We start from the raw sequence: 16,712 nt of genomic DNA, 5'->3' as shown, positions 1-16,712 counted from the left end.
TAGCAGACATCAACTTGGATATATCAAAGCCTTTGAAAGCAAACCTGAGTTTTACCAAGCTGGATCAGATAAACCATTTTTTGAAGAAGATAAAAAGTGCACACAGCAAAGAGACCTCAGCCCTGTCAGACACCATGCTGAATAAGGATGAGCTTCCAGCCTCCAAATGTTACCGTGGAAAGTCGTCTAAGCTTAAAGTTCATGGTGATGGAGCACAAAAGATTCCATTTCAAGAAAACGTGTGGAGAACGGTTTCCTGCTTTCAAAAAATTTCTGTTCATACTACTCAGATTGTGGTCTCCATGGAAACTGTCCCCCATCCTAATAAACCGTGCCTGTTAGCATCTTTATCAACCCTCAACGGAAGCCTTAATATCAAAGCAGCGCAAAAAGTGCCTGGTAAGTCACAGAAAAGGGGAGAGGGAGATGACAATGACTTGTTAACATCTAAAACTGCATAATGTTGAAGGTTTATATTAAGTAGAGTTTAAAAGTTTCAAGAGCCATTAGAGATTAGGCACACTTCTGGTTTGTTGCCTTATTTTAAAGAAAATGTTATAACAAATCATTAAAGCCTAAGTATGTTAATGCCGTAAACTAAACCGTTCCTATCTACCCCTTCAGTCATGTTCCTACAGATGTCTTTATAACTGTTCATTCCTAAATTTCTTTTTACCTAAAATAGCCTTAGTGGAAGAACAGAGTATGTATCAAGGTTTGTGCACCATTAGAATAGTAGCTTTTAAAGTGTGGTCTCAGAGGCAGCAGCAGCAGCAGCATCTGGGAACTTGTTAGAAATGCAAATTCTCAGACTCTACCCCTGACCTCCTGAATCAGAAAGTCTGGGCATGGGGCCCAGAAAAGTGTGTTCCAACAAACCCTACAGGTGATTCCGATGTGCTACATTAAGTTACTGGTAACAATTTATTTAAAAAGGAAAAATTGCTCTGGTGGCAGGAATGCTACGCAAAATGTAATAGAAGCCAAGGTTCAACTTTGAAAAGACAATGCCATTGAGGACTATCAGGCAGCAACACCTGCAAGGAAAGGCCATGCTTCAGTGCCTGGCTGAGCAAGGGAGCCGTGGACTTGGCAACTGAATGTCCTTGATGGGTGGAGAGGTGAGAAATTAACAGGCAGTGACATCTACATTTTCCTCAACTGTTATGTGCTTTTTCACACTGAATCAAAAAGGGTAGGCAGAAGGAATGTGAGGGGAAGAGAAAAGACAAGGTACAGGTGGGGAATAACCATTTTCAATCACAGAAAACTGCTACTGTTAAAGTTCAGGGCATGATGCCAGAAATTTTACTTTGAAAGTAAAAGTAGCAAAAGGAAAACATTTTTTTCCACTTTAATTTGCAGGAAAGAAGTGGGGCTAGAGGGATAGTGCCCTGGATAAAGTAAATCCTGAAACTGTATGCAACTTAGTTGCTTACCAAAAAGTAATTAAGTGGCAGCTGGAGACTAACTGTGTAGCCAGTTTGGGCACAGTAGTTGAAGAGATAAAGAAGGAGTTTTGTAGTTGAGAAGTATGAATTTTAGGCCAAAAAAATAAATAATTGATTTCTTTCTCATCAGAAATATTTGTGACCAAGCCAGCTAAAAGCACTGTATTTCTTTTATTGTCTTAAAAGTTGGAAATGAAAACTGTAAGGTCCATGGGACATGAAAGACTATGAAGCACTGGAGGCTACAATGTCTGATTTATCCACAAGTAAATTACAACCCAGACAACACTGAGGCCATTCCCAGGCCTTTTCAGTTTTACCTTAATCATAGCAAGGAAAGGTTAGGACTCAAACAGAATGAAAGCATTTAACATGTACTGTACTCAATTTTAGGTCCTTTTCTTTATTCATTCTCGTTTCTTGTTTCATTCATTTGCTACTCATATTTTATCCAATTTTAATAGTGTTTATTCTCAGTAAATATCTCTAAAATATAATTAAAATCCTCTCACTGAGCTTTACAAGGTAGTAGATTCATTCTAGTTTTGTAACTTGTTTTTTCCCTTTATGCTAGTACCCCTACTCCTTTTACAGTTATACTCTTAAATCTAGTTAAATGCAAAAGTAGAAACTATAGCTTTGACTAAGACATACTTGGTATAACTCTAATATGTAGTGTCCTGCAAATGTTCTAAAGTAGTTATTTGCATCAACAAATCAGATCAAATTGAATTTAGCCATTTAATTAATAGAAACAGTTTTATTATGAGAGTATAACAAACACCAAATCTGTTTACTCTACATTTCTGCTTGATGTGATGGCATGCTCAAATGTTTAAAAGATGACAGAGTCAGCAAAATAATAATAAATTATAATTAAGTGAAGTAAGATTGTAAGTTCTAGTTATTGCTGTAGAGTGATTTCTAGGAAATTATAATTAAGAGATTACTACATATTTTTCAGAAATTGATTTTTAACAAAGGAAAACTTTTTAAAAGTAAAATAAAATTTAAGCTTTGAACATTAATTTCATTGTATATTTGCATATCTTAAAAATTCATGCTTTGCCACTTGGATAGAATATATGCAAATGTATACTTAATGTATATTTTTGGTAAGTGGTAAAAAATATTTCCCAGCAAAAAAATAAAATAACCCTCCTACCAGTAGTCATATTTCTTTTTGTGTTTTTCAAGTGACATCGTTCTGTATTCAACCAAAAATTTTTCTAGTGTATCTTTGAGTTCAGTGGAGTTAATGTCAGATTTTTATAGTTTGACTCTAATACAGTTATACTGAACTGTGTCTTTGATTTTACAGTTTATGTAACTATTGTGACCATCTGCAGCAGCTGCACTTTTCAAATTATTTGCTGAACCAAATTGAGCACAGTGACAAAAGTAGTCATCTCAGATGTACTATTAAACAGAGAAAGAAAAAGGAGCATTGCCTTGGTACAGCATAGCCATCTGCTATACAGATGTTATTGTATAGAATGACTTAAGATAAAATAATTGTAGAAAATTTTCATTAAAACCTCAACAATTTGCACTTGTTTATGCGAATCTGCATAACTCCCCAATGAGACAACACACTTGGGGTTTCTTTGGTTCTCACTCACTTTCTCTTTGATCCTTTTTGATGTGCTGACTTTAATAAACACAGTCAAAAACATTGTGCAAAAAACATCATGGAAAAAACTACAAAGGAACAATTATAGCAGCAGAAACTACTCTAATCCCTAACTTACGCAAGCTATTTTTAGTGAAATATTTTTTTTAACACTCTTTATATGACAATGTTATATAAACAGGGTAAAGCGGTCCTTTCCAGATGAGTTTTAATTTAGGAGCTGAAATAGATTTGTAATGCTAAAGGAATCTTATGGTCTAAGTAATATTTAGAGAAACACAATTGGGAATGTGTCGTAGGCATGCCTCTTCACTTGTGAAAAGTACAAAAAATATTTGAGTTTGCCTAATGATTATATTTTTTATCATCTAAACCGACATAAGCTTATGGGAAGTGTATGTGGAAAGGGAATAATAAAAGAATGAAAGAGGAAAGTTAATATTCTCCCCAAGACATTGTCAATACATTTAAATCTGAAATGCTTTTATGTTCATTTACTGGTTTTTACAACAAAATATGTACAGATTATTCACGGAAATGTTTTCATCATTTGAAACAAAACGAAATGGTTAAATATTTTCCACTTAAAAAAAATCCTTGAGTTCTCCTTAGCCTCCTGTACTATTCTGTGGCCCTAAACTATCCGAGTTTCAAGGAACGTGGGTTTTTTTTTTTTGATTCCACTCTGCAGATGCTGGCGTAACAGTGACTTTTAATAACCTAACTCTTATTTCTGCTAGAATACTTATGTTCTCCCATGTGTCTGTGGTAAAATGGCCCTAAATTTTAAAACTTTACATACAAGATGTAATGCTTGTATTTTTTTAAATTGGTGTGTAATTGCAAAAATCTCTATGATTGTGTATAATATTGCCAAATTTTCTATGATTATGTTATTGATAACGAAATTAATCTTGTTTCAAAATCATATCTTATTTTCTGAAACATTTTAAGGCAGATATTTCTTTTGCTAGCCATTAAATCTGTCCCGTTCTGTAGTATGTTCTTTTTTAAAAGTAGCCCTCCCACCCCCCCTGCACACACACACACAGTCTTTTTTGCTGTTTGAAGTATAGTGTTTTGGAGAAACCTTAAGTATGTAGCTATAAATTCTGAACCAGCAGTGTAGCACTTTGCACAGGCAGGGTGGGGAGTGAGCTGCAGACTTTAGCTCTCCTTGTCAGAGTAAATTATGGCTCTATTAGGGCGGCACTTCTTAGATTTCGGCAAACAAGGGTACACAATTCAGGCTGTGAAATAGCTGTGCTTTAGGCTGCCTTGCTCTTTCTTGGGGGCATGTCGATTAGCAAACTCCATGTAGATAAGGGAAAGGGAAATAGGATATGAACAAGTTAGGTGGCACAAAGCGTTGGGGGAAGAGCCTAAGTGAGGCCATCTTGGCTGGCATTTTAGTCAGAATTAGGGAAAAGTTGCAAGAATCCCCTTTCCATAGGGACTTAGGAGACTTTTCATCCATGCAGAAAGCAATGAGTTGAATTCCTAGTCAAAGAGCTGTGGTTTAAATAACTTTCACTACCCCAGCCTCTGTCATCCAGATGTACTTATCTTTGTGTATAAACAAAAGTAGGAAGAAAGAAAGCATAACCACATTATTCTTCATGTATACAAATGCCTCTTTTCATGTTCACTGAATTCAGGACCAGTAAAAATGTAAAGAACCTAGAGTTCCTTTTCATGTACTGAAAAGTGAAAGCAGGTTATTAATTGATACAAAGTGGAGCTCCAGCTTTTCATTCCAGAGTCAACTGGATCTCCTGAGGAAAATCTCCTTAAGGCGTTGTCATAGCCATTGGATGCTGCAGAAATGCAAGTAAGCCTGAGGGGAAATAAAACATTAAATTATATATGACTACCTAAAATAATATATTGCAATAACAAGCCATTTACAACACCCCAAAGACTTTTGTTACTTTTAGAAAGAAATAGCATCTTTTTCCAATGCCTGAACAATAAGAAATGAATTCTTTGACAGTTAAAGCCAGAGGACAAACTTAACTTTTAAACAGCCACTGAGGATTGAAGTGGAAGTACAGTTTGTAGACAGCTATACAAATCACCAACAAACCTTAATGAATATTGGGTGTGGGCATCAGTGTCCTGTCATTTTTGACACTGTGTCTCAAGTAGCTTAAACCCAACACTCAAGGAAAGGTGGAGACCTCATTGGGTCTGTTAACATCTGGGGTTTTATTTGTCATTTTGGCCATACCCCGCAAGCGCAAAAGAAAGAGTAAAAGGGGATTATCTTGACAATGAAGTGAGTTACTGAATCTTGTGATAATGAAAAGCAGAAGAATTCTAATACCTTTCTATAGTCCCTGAGGTAGAGGTGCGTTTATAGTTTTGCAGAAGTAAAATGTAGGCAGGCAGAACAGATGGCCCAGAGTCCGTGTAACCTGACACCCCTCATCCCAGAACTGAGGACCACTATTAATCCTGGTCAGATTCCCTCCTATTACTTTATAACAAGGTTCAAAGTTGCTACTGATGAACTGGCCTGTCCTTTTTTTACTCTTAAATTACCTGTGGATTACTGATTTTTTTTCAAAAGTGATATTTTACTGTGCATAATGGTGGACTATTGAGACATTCAAAAAAGGTAAAATAGGAAGTTCTAAAAATTGAATGGGAAATAAGTGGAAAAAGTAAAATTCTCATAACTTTTTTTCAAAGTAATGTTCCATATTTATTCTCTAGTACAGCGGGAAATAAAAACCATAAATGTATAAGACATTCTCTTGGAAAGTAATTTTCTCGTCCTCTGTCTTAGAAATCGTATGCAATGGAGAAGAAATCCCAACATACAAGTTTTATTCTCCCGGCTGTAATTGTTATCAGTAATATACGTTTAGATAGAATTTTGGTCAATAATAAGCAATGTTAATACTACTATCTTAGAAATTATCTTTTTTCACCCCCTCAAAAAGAGAGGTAAAAAATTAAGAATGTTTGATATTTTTTAAAAACTCACTAGTAGATATATGCTGTTCAGGCATATTTATATGGCCACTTATTTTTTCTTGTTTTGTTTAACCAAATTATATTAATTCAGTCTTTACATCTTTCATTTGGAATATTTAAATTTTTCTGTGCTAAAGGGCCTGTGGGGTTTTTTTAATGTCTGTTACGTGATTTTTGTTCTTCGCGTACCTTTTTTCTGTGCTGTGAGGTTACTATAGCTGTTTTGGATTTTAATGAGAAGCCTTTAAATGCATAGGATAGTAACTTCAGAAATTTAGAAGGTAACCACCGGGTGAAATTTCTGATGTGTTAATTTCCAGGCTGCCTGAAAAGTAAAAATCATCCAATAAGCAGCCATGTTCGGATGTCAGAGCACTCTCGTGTGCTGTGGCGCAGTGAACATGATGTACCTGCCCAGCCTTTCGTAGAGGGAGATGAGCTCATCTCAGAGAGATAACCATCTCTGACTTTTTCTTCTGATTAATCACCGACCTGAACTCCATTTGAACCTTGTTAGACCGAAAACAAGCAGAATTCCTGGCCCAAACTATAAAATATAATTAAGCCCTTTTGAAATGATGTGTAAAAGAACATTGCTGTACCCCCCACTTATAACCACTACCACCACCACAACCAATAAAGTTAAATCAAGCACTGCCTGTAATGGATTAAAATAATAAATGTTCCTGGATTTCAGTGTTTGAAGTACTTGAAGAAAACAGGCTCCCAGCAGCCTGGGTAGCTGAATGCAGGAGAGACATTTATTAATGACGAGTTCAAGGATTTGGCCTGCTTAAGATCATTACTTTGTGTTTACCATGGGTTACACATCTCTTATATTTTTACACAGGCCACACGTGTCCACATGCAATAATGAAAGCTTTTTTTTTTCAACAAAAGAATTGTTAATTGTGTAAATATGGTTCTCTTGGGGAATGTGAAGTCTTCCTAAGACTCTGCTCCCTTCTAATGAGAAATCCAGTACAGTTATTACACTCTCCCAAGTATACCCACCTTCAAATCTTGCCTCCAACTAGATTAGTCTTTCCCCCTATTGTTTTTAGTTACCAATTCCAAACTTAATCTAGACTGCTAGAAAACTGTTGGCCTCTGGTTATGTATTTTTTAAATAAATGTATTAATTTATTTATTTTGGCTGCGTTGGGTCTTCGTTGCTGCTTGCGGGCTTTCTCTAGTTGTAGGGGCTACTCTTCATTGCAGTGCATGGGCTTCTCATTGCAGTGGCTTCTCTAGTTGCAGAATGCGGGCTATAGGCACACGGGCTTCAGTAGTTGCGGCGCGTGGGCTCACTAGTTGTGGCTTGCAGGCTGTAGAGCGCAGGCTCAGTAGTTGTGGAGCACGGGCTTAGTTGCTCCGCGGCATGTGGGATCTTCCCGGACCAGGGCTCGAACCTGTGTCCCCTGCATTGGCAGGCGGATTCCTGCGCCATCAGGGAAGTCCAGGTTATGTATTTTAGAATTGTGTTCCATTGCACTAGACTTTGTGTGCTTATGTACTATAGAAAAAAAAATCAATGCTTTTTATTTCTTCTCCTACCTTTAACAAAGATATGGGAGAGAACCATTTTTCTAGATTTAGATACATTTGAGGTGAAAAAAAGAGACAACTGGTAAAAATGTCCCATATACGCATTTTAAAACAGTATTCCTTGGACAGGAGAAAAAAGGGCATTTGAGACAACAAAAATGCTATCAATTAACATGAAAATATCTCACTGTGCAAAATGCTATTGGAGAAGAAAGTTTCCAGTCCTAGCAATTAAATACTAGAGATCTTTTTCTTTTTTTTTTTCTTTTTTAAATTTTATTTATTTATTTATTTTTTTTTGGCTGTGTTGGGTCTTCTTTGCTGCGCTCGGGCTTTCTCTAGTTGCGGTGAGCAGGGGCTACTCTTTGTTGCACTGCGCAGGCTTCTCACTGTACTGGCTTCTCTTGTTGCGGAGCACGGGCTCTAGGCGCACGGGCTTCAGTAGTTGTGGCACACGGGCTCAGTAGTTGTGACTCGCGGGGTCTAGAGCGCAGGCTCAGTATTTGTGGCGCATGGGCTTAGTTGCTCCGCAGCATGTGGGATCTTCCTGAGCCAGGGCTTGAATCCATGTCCCCTGCATTGGCAGGTGGATTCCTAACCACTGCACCACCAAGGAAGTCCCTAGAGATCTTTTTCTTAATAGTGTCTCCTTTGCATCCTAATGATGGCACTTTATAAGTTAGTATTAGGTGAAATGGATAAGAATTATTGTAGCTCCTAGAACTGGGACTGTGGAAAAAGAGAAGGTTAGAAGTAAATATCCCCCACTCCACTGAATTTGTGACAGTGTTTAGTTTTGCTGCGGTCACAGCAAATTGCCCTCTCATCCACATAAGCCAGAAGGCTATTTGCTAGGAAAGTTTCTGGCAAAGCAACCCTGTCAGTGATAAGTGACTGAAGACACATCTTAGATGTTCTTTTGCTCTCTGGCTGGGGCTCTGGCCCTGTAGGCTATGTTGGCATAATATACTGAGGCCAAGCAAGACAGCCGGGGACAGGAAAAAGACATTTATTCACAACCCTGTTACCAATTGGAAAAATGAAATTACTAAGAGCTAACTAATAGCAGTAGTTTTTATAAAGCAGCATGGTGCTGGAAGGAGGCAGACAATCCCAGCCCTGCTACTTGCTGGCAGTTGATTGTGGTAAAAGCTCATTTCCAAAATAAAGACAAAAATACTTAATTCATGGGGCTGTTGAGTGGATTAAGTGAAATATCGTACACAGAGTACCCTACACATTCCTTAGCACACATTTATTAAATTCCTCAATAAATATTAGTGTTTTTGTATCTTCCTCTCCCTCCCTCCCTCTCCCAACTCAGTCATACCACATGAATGCTGAGATCATAGAGCATTAAATTTTAGAGCTGCAAATTATCTCGGAGATCATCCTCTTTATCAAGAACACTTTTTATCCTTTTTCTCTCCATCATCCAAACACACTGTATTTAGGATAAGATAGCTAGCATGACTATACCAACCAGATACTACTGTAACCAAAAAACTTAGTACACTTCGGCCCTGTCTCCAACAAATTCATGATTTCTTTCAGGATCTTTGAAATACTTAAAATACCTCATGGACTGCCATTACTATGTGGGACTCCCTAAGTGTCAGAGAACCCTAGGTTGAGGCCTACTGAGCTAGGCCTAACTCCCTCACTTAGGGGTGCCGAGATTAAGTGATTTGTCCAGGGATACTCTGGGGTGCAGTGGGGACTGTAACACACGTCTCCTGCCTTCTGGACTTTCTATTAAACCAGTCTTTAGAAACCTGGATCATGTAGATTAATACCAGTTTCTAAGCCATTGCAGTAAATCACTTAGGAAGTCATTTTGCTTTCAACATTGTTTGAGTTGATACCAATTCTTCCATTCATGTGACTTACTTTAAAAAAAAAATTGATTCACCAGCAGTTTCCTCATTAAATTAACCAGCTACTGTATTCTTTCCTCTATGAGAAGGTTGCTCTACACTTTCCAATATGCACGGTCAGATTTGTTAGTAGGCTTTTTTTTTTTTTAACATAGCCACATGATCCAATCAAGTTTTATTTTCCTAATAAACTGACACAACTGTGAAAGCAGTAAACATGGTGGCAGTAAACATTGGAGGGGAAGAAAGAGGCAAAGCGTATCCACCGTCACCCTTTGGTATTTTCAGTTCAGTTTTTCTAGGATCTGAGAGTTTTAAAACATTTCTCAAAAAAATACCTTTCCCAGACAAGGGCCAAGTATAAATAGCCAACTCAATAGACATTTTTGTCTTCCATGAGTAATTCTCCCTTTCTTCATATGAAAGAAAAATAAAATCCTATTCCTGCTACTTGTCATTTTCTTATGTCCAAAAGAAGAGGTTTGGATTAGACTAGAAGTCCCAGCTTTTACTCGCTGATAAGGACTAGATGAGAGTCCCTGAGGACTGGAAATCCCACCCATGAGAAATCTCAAGTGCTTTAGAGAAGGGATACATGTTAGCAGGTCGACCACCCAATTGGACTCTCGTTTTGAGGACTGGACTTGTTAGTAACTTTGTTGGGGAGCACCAGCACCCCTTTCAGCTTAAACATCTGTGTCCATGTAGTTCTCTGACAGTTTTGTTGTATTTTGTTTCATTTATTCATCTTATCCTATATTACAACTTACTATATAACAACAGATGCAGATATAGGCTTATTGCAAAATAGAATGTAATTAAATAGGATCTGAAACACTTACATATTCTGATCAAGAGGGGGAAAACAAGCTATTTTGATGGTTAAACTACCCAAGTGCAGGGACTTCCCTGGCGGTCCAATGGTTAGGGCTCCATGCTTCCACTGCAGGGCACATGGTTTCGATCCCTGGTTGGGGAACTAAGATCCTGCATGCCACATGGCACAGCCAAAAAAATAAAATAAAAATACCCAAGTGCCATTTTTATGTGCTTCAACGTAATTAGTTGAAGAAACTAGAAATGAAAAGATTTCTAATCATCTCCTTAGTGGACCAGACTTACAGAATTTTTTTTCTAGTCATCTAGTCATTTATGGTCATCTTTTTATGGATCATACTTACAAAAATTTTTCTTCCTCACTTTTTGAGTCATCCTCATGCTTCACTGTTATGCAAATCGACTTCTGGATGTATCTAACATGAGCTTGCTGATTTCCTAGTAGCCTTAGATTACTTCCAGCTGGATAAAAATACCTGGATATGCTTCGCTAGCACGTCATCATTGAGTACCCTTTCTAATGACATACAGAAGCTTGCTGTAGATTGCACTTTGCACAGTCAGCATGTAGAGAGTAGGAGCCCTAGTAAAGGTCTAGTAGAGACCGACAATGTAGGGCTGGCAGCATTTTGTAAACATTCTCCAAAGCAAGTGGTTTCCATTTATTAGTCTTCTGAAGGAGTATTTTAAAGGTCAGGAAACTGTTTGTTCCTTGAACTAAATTTTTACACTCAATGAAAAGTATGTCAGTATGCAAACAAACCAAGATTATTTCTATTTATCACACAAGTTGTTTCTGAAATTACTTCTCAATGTTGATACACCTCATTTAGTTTAATTAAGTACCTGCCATTAGTTTGCTAGAGCTGAAATTAAATATATAAACACAGATTTTTGAAAGAAGCCAGTGGAAGAGTCAGGCAGAAAAGCATTCTATTGAATGGAAGGAGGTAGAAGAGGTAATGTACTTAGTCAAAAATGACCTTATCCCACAGTCACGAAAAGCAAGGTAGGATCCTGGGTTGGATCCTGCAACAAGAAAAAGACATGAAGGGAGAAACTGGTGAAATTCAAACAAGGTCTATGGTTTAGTTAGTAGCGTTGTATCGATGTCAATTTTCTGGCTTTCGAGACTCATTCTATAGTTGATGTAAGTTGTTAACATTAAGGGAAGCTGCATGAAAGATACTAACTTTGCTGAAAGCCTGAAATTATTTCAAAATTAAATTTTAAAAAATGACCTGATCAGTGATTGCATATATAGTTTGAATAATATTCATGCTTTTAAAGTTTGTGACCATTCTAAATCTTACACTTTTGTAGCATATTTCTTTAATTTTTTTCTTTCTTTTCTTCTCTCGTCATTTTTGGAAATTTAAGGGAAAAATTAAAAGTACAGAAAATGTAAAGGATAATACATCAAATGCCTATATACTCATGAGCTAGAACAAATATAAACATCTTGTCATGTTTGCTTATATGTAAACACACACACACACACACACACACACACACAGGGGTAGAGGAGTGGTAAAACTTCACAAAATTATTCAGCCTTTTCCAATGTTTCAATGCTAAGAAGTTAGTTTTTTATAATTTCTACTTAAAGTCATTTTGTCCCACCTTGCATTATTAGTCCATTAAGAAGAAGAATAACACAGGCCTTTAACTCACTTTCTGTTGCCATTTATTCCGGATTTTGAATGTATAAGTATCCATCTTACATGAACTCTGAATATTCTCTGTGGCCCTGGGTTTATATGTGTGGTGATATATAAAATCAGATTCATTTTATCCCAAGGAAGATATTTAGTATGTTTCCTGATTGAAAAAAACAAAAAGGAAGGGATGATGTCCTATAGGCCAGCTTCTCACAGAGTAAAAGAATGGGGACAGGAGAATTAATAACTCTGTCACGAGTCCCAGGATTATTTTCATAGATTGTGGTAAAAGTGTGAACTTTGCTTTACCATTCACAAATGACCCTTTGTGTAATTTATCACCACTCTTTATTATTAAGTGATCACCATAATCTCTTATTACTGGTCATTTACACCAAGATTAAAACCACTTGAACTAACATGTTTCTCTATTATTTTGTTGTACCTTTTTAAAAATGTAGCAGGAAATGTTCAAAAGGAAACAGAGACTCTATTAAACTTAAAAACTGGTACTTGTGGGTGAACCTTTCTGTGGTGCCGCAAGTAACTGGATCCCCTCGTTGCGGAGCAAAGCCACAGCAGGCTGGTGTGTGTAGCAACTGCAGTGGGCAGGTAGGCACATGGGGATGAGTTAAACTACTTACGTGTCTCAAAAGCAAACCACGCCTAATTTCCTAATTTCCATGTAGGTGTATGACATGAAAGAAAAGAAAGGAGACAGAAGGGACCAGGCAGGGCACGTTTATATCTATAGGTCATGTGTTTCCGTAATGCCTTTAGACAGTGCCTGTTCCTGTATCCTCACTGCCAACATTAGCATCTTAAATTCTCAATGCCCCCTTTGTGTTCATACGAGCCCATGATCAGTGCTGGTAGACCTGAGAAATAGGCAAGTACAAACTATAAAGGATTAGAAAAAGTAAGAATAGAGTGAGGGGTAGGCTATTGGGGAAATGAAGGGGTAAAGAAAAGAACAGCGACTCAACACATAGATATTCAATTAAGTATTTGATTAGAGTGAAAGAATTGACAGCACATAAAGTGAATAAAAAGCAAAAACCAAAATTGTTTGTATGATAATAGGGAAGTATTTGTGTTTTTCAACAGTTCACTTGCTGAACAGAGTCAAAATTATAAATGTTGTTGGTTGTCTTTTTTTCCCTCTGATGCTTACCGAGATCTCAGAACTTGAGGCTAAAAAAGGAAAAATCTTGTAATGTGAAAGAAAATTGCAAATTATTCGCTTTATCTTTGTATATACCCAATATATGGTAGATAACCAGTAAACGTTGGTTGAATGAGTAATGCACGCATGCATAAATATCAAGTTGGAGGTGATCCAGTATATCCAAATTCCTTATAGACAGAAGCATGGGAGTAGCACTTATTTAAGAAATTAGGCATGGTTATGGATACCATCATAAGAAATTATCCTTAAAGCCATTATAGTAAAGAACTTCACTGAAATAGCTGACACATGGTGGCAGCCAGCAGCTCTAACACCTTCATTTTCTTGCCTTCAAAACCGGAAAGCAAGAGGAAAGGTTTCTCTCCCCAAAGTATTATTGTACCTCATTGGTTTTCATTAAGCCTCATGTTCATCCTTGAACCAGATCAAACTCCAGAGAATATCAAACCTGAAAATCTAGAAATTTCAGCAGGTTCCTAGACCTACTAGTCTACTTTCTAGAAAACCAGTCATTAAATTCTGCTATTGCTGGAATATAGCTGTAGCTGGGTCAGTGCCTGCCTCAACTGTAAGGTCTCTTGTATTTCAGGCACACTGTGTCTCCTCCTGCCCTCCTCAGTGCTCACCTGAGTCTGACCCACCTTCTTTCTTCTTGTTTCAGGCTCCCAAATGTTTGCCCGACCATTGGCTTCCTATTTCTAGGCCATTTTCCCAAGGTCTCAGTCCCTACCTTTACCTTGACTCTCCTGAGAATTCTAGGTATCTCGTTTTCTCTACCCGAGCAAGAAAGAATAGAATTTGTATGACAGTAGGAAAATGTTCATGTGTTTAACAGTGTACACAGTAACACAAAAGCTGTCAACATTTTGATTTTTTTTATGTAAAAATGCAAGTCTAGAATTTTTTATTATATCCCTCCTCACCCTAGCTAATAAATATCAGTACTTCTAGTTGTGTAACTTTGGGGAGTTAAGAAGAACCTTCCACCAACCCTACTCACGTTCTTCTTTGAGAAGGGATAAGCACTTTCTGAGGAATATACGGTAAGGAATCACGATGCAAATTTTGTCATTCCAGTTCTAGTTTTAAGGCAAAACCTCAGAAACTTAGTACAATATCAGTATTTTGAGGCCATTGCTGCACAGTAGAAATATCCAGTAAGGTTCAAATTCTGTATGTATTAAGTTACTTCTACAAAGAAGATTTTATCATATGCTTACAAATATCTTTGTATAAATGAAAAGTGCTATAGAGTGAGAAAGGTAATCTCGTTCTTCTGTATGCTCCAGAAAAAATGCTGTCAAGCCCATTCTTAATGAGACTTCTAGGGATAAATATCATCCCTTGCTTTTGATAGTCTTTTCTTTGATAGATAATTACCTTTGCTTTAATAAAGTTGTCCTTTGTTTCTGTCTTAGTCCTTTTGCTTTAATTTTGACCACTCTCTCCGAAGTGATGTTTTAGGGACGATCAGACATCAACACATCAGAAGGAGTACTCTGCAGGTTTCTCACTGTTGTAGGAAGACATTACAAATAAGAAAAGGGAATAGGCTAGAAACCAAATCCTGTGGTTTTGGATTAGAACCAGAGGTATCAGTATGAATTCATGATTTTTAATATATTTACTGATAGATACAGAAATATACATGTGTGTGTATACATGGGCAGTAGACACACATACTTCTTAGCCCTCTCTACTGAGAGGCCCTAGAAACAGTGATACCCTAGCAGCAATGAGCATACCTACCACCCAGATTTTGGTTTCTAGATGCCATTCTTCAGCAAAAGAAACCAAAGCTCTGGAGAAATGACTGATGCCAGAGATGGGATGGGAAAAATACAACTGAGCCTGAAACATCTTGTGGCCAGAAAGTAAAGAAGTTCTCAAAAAATTATGGGGGTATATCACAGTGACACAGGAACCAACTTGAAGGGGTTCCCAATGGCCAAAGCTGGTTCAATTTAAGCAACAAAGTAAAATAAAGATAGTATTAGATTAGGACCCATAAAATAAATATCCATGAGTCCATACTGGTATAAATAAATAATTGAACTAATAAATGGATTAAAGGGACAGCTCTTTTTACTATAGAATACTAGTTAATAATTGTAGAAGAGTAAGAGAAATAGGAAATTAACATTACCACACACCACAGTAATTATTGTTGCAGGCAAGAAGCATTAATGGATGCTAACATTAATGGGTAAAAGTTTGACGTAATAGAGGATATTTGCATAATCTGCAGATATCTCTCCACAGGATACTTACTGTTTACAAATGGAAAAATAACAACTTCACAGTGGCGAAATCTGGCAGACACCACTTTAGCCATGTGATGAACATTAGTATTACCAGCAAGTAGTAAAACATCAATATCACTTTCCGCAGTATGATGCACAGAGAAGGGTATCAATCACTTCTCTGGTATTCTGGCCAAAAATGCATAACCTCATTCTAATGAGAAAACATCAGATAAACCCAAATTGAGAGATATTCTGCAAAATAATTGGCCTGGACTATTGAAGAGACTCAAGGTCATGAAAGACCAAAAAAAAGCTAGAGGATCTGTCACTGATTAAAGGAGACTAAGGATCCTAGATTGCATCCTGGACCAGAAGAAGGACATTAGTGAGGGAAATGGCAAAATTTAAATAAAATCTGTAGATTACTTAGTAGTGTTATGCCAAAGTGAATTTCCTGATTTCAGTGTTTGTACTATAGTTACATAGCTGGGTGAAAGATACATGAGAACTCTGTATATTTTTGCAACTTTTAGGTAGGTCTAACATTATTTCAAAATAAAAAGGGTTTAGTTTTTTTTTCTTTTTTTTTTTAGAGGAAGGGACTTGGAAAGATGGCTTCTAAGGTCTCTTCCATCCAGCATTACTATTCTGTGATACAATGATGCAAAATGAAGAATGGCAAAGATTTAAGCACTTTTCTTTCCTGCCTGTCAATTAAGAAATATATTGTGACAGCTGAAAATAGGATCAGATTCTAAACTGTCATTTAGTACAGTAGAATATGTCCTGAATAACTATTGTTTTGACTAGTCCTATACTGCATAAGATGGTCCTTGCCTCCGGGATGGTCACAATCTACTGGTGAAGGTGGTGTGGCCTTCCTTTTCAGTCACTTAGATTACTAAGGTCTCTCTTCCTTGATGTTTTAAAATAATAGAGTTGGGTAGAATGATATAGAAATTGGTAAGTCTTGGAAACCTATCTAAGAGTGAACACTCAAAGTGGGTTCCAAAATTATCCAATCTGGGTGCCTGATGAGAATGATAAATAAGATTTAAAAAAAACCCTAGGAGAGCTTTGATATTAAACACTTCTCGTGTGAGGGACCAATAGAACATTCACATTAAGATTACCATCAGATAATTGGGTATTTCATTGCAGGGTAGTATGAAGATGCATGTATTTGAGAATAAAAGGTATCGTAGTTCTGACATTCCCTTAATGCTCATTTGCTAGATGACTGTACTGAATTAAGCCTATACTTGTATACTCCCATTATGACAAATTT

At 37.0% G+C, this 16,712-nt stretch overlaps 1 protein-coding gene across 11 annotated transcripts in view; it reads left to right on the top strand.

Moving 5' to 3' along the window:
• The window catches only part of VPS13B (vacuolar protein sorting 13 homolog B), a 765,850-nt gene that overhangs the window by 585,242 nt on the left and 163,896 nt on the right, over window positions 1-16,712 (top strand). For 10 of the 11 annotated variants that reach the window (XM_082364176.1, XM_082364168.1, XM_082364180.1 and 7 more), the window contains one exon: window positions 4-399. In XM_082364176.1, the coding sequence (XP_082220302.1) occupies window positions 4-399 (396 nt within the window). The remainder of the gene's footprint in view (window positions 1-3; window positions 400-16,712) is intronic. The other variant, XM_082364181.1, reaches the window with a different exon arrangement.

The sequence above is a fragment of the Balaenoptera borealis genome (assembly GCF_965194805.1).
Source record: "Balaenoptera borealis genome assembly, chromosome: 17".
Taxonomy (NCBI): Eukaryota; Metazoa; Chordata; class Mammalia; order Artiodactyla; family Balaenopteridae; genus Balaenoptera; species Balaenoptera borealis.
Note: the sequence above shows the minus strand (reverse complement) of the source record. Positions and strands in the feature narration are given on the sequence as shown.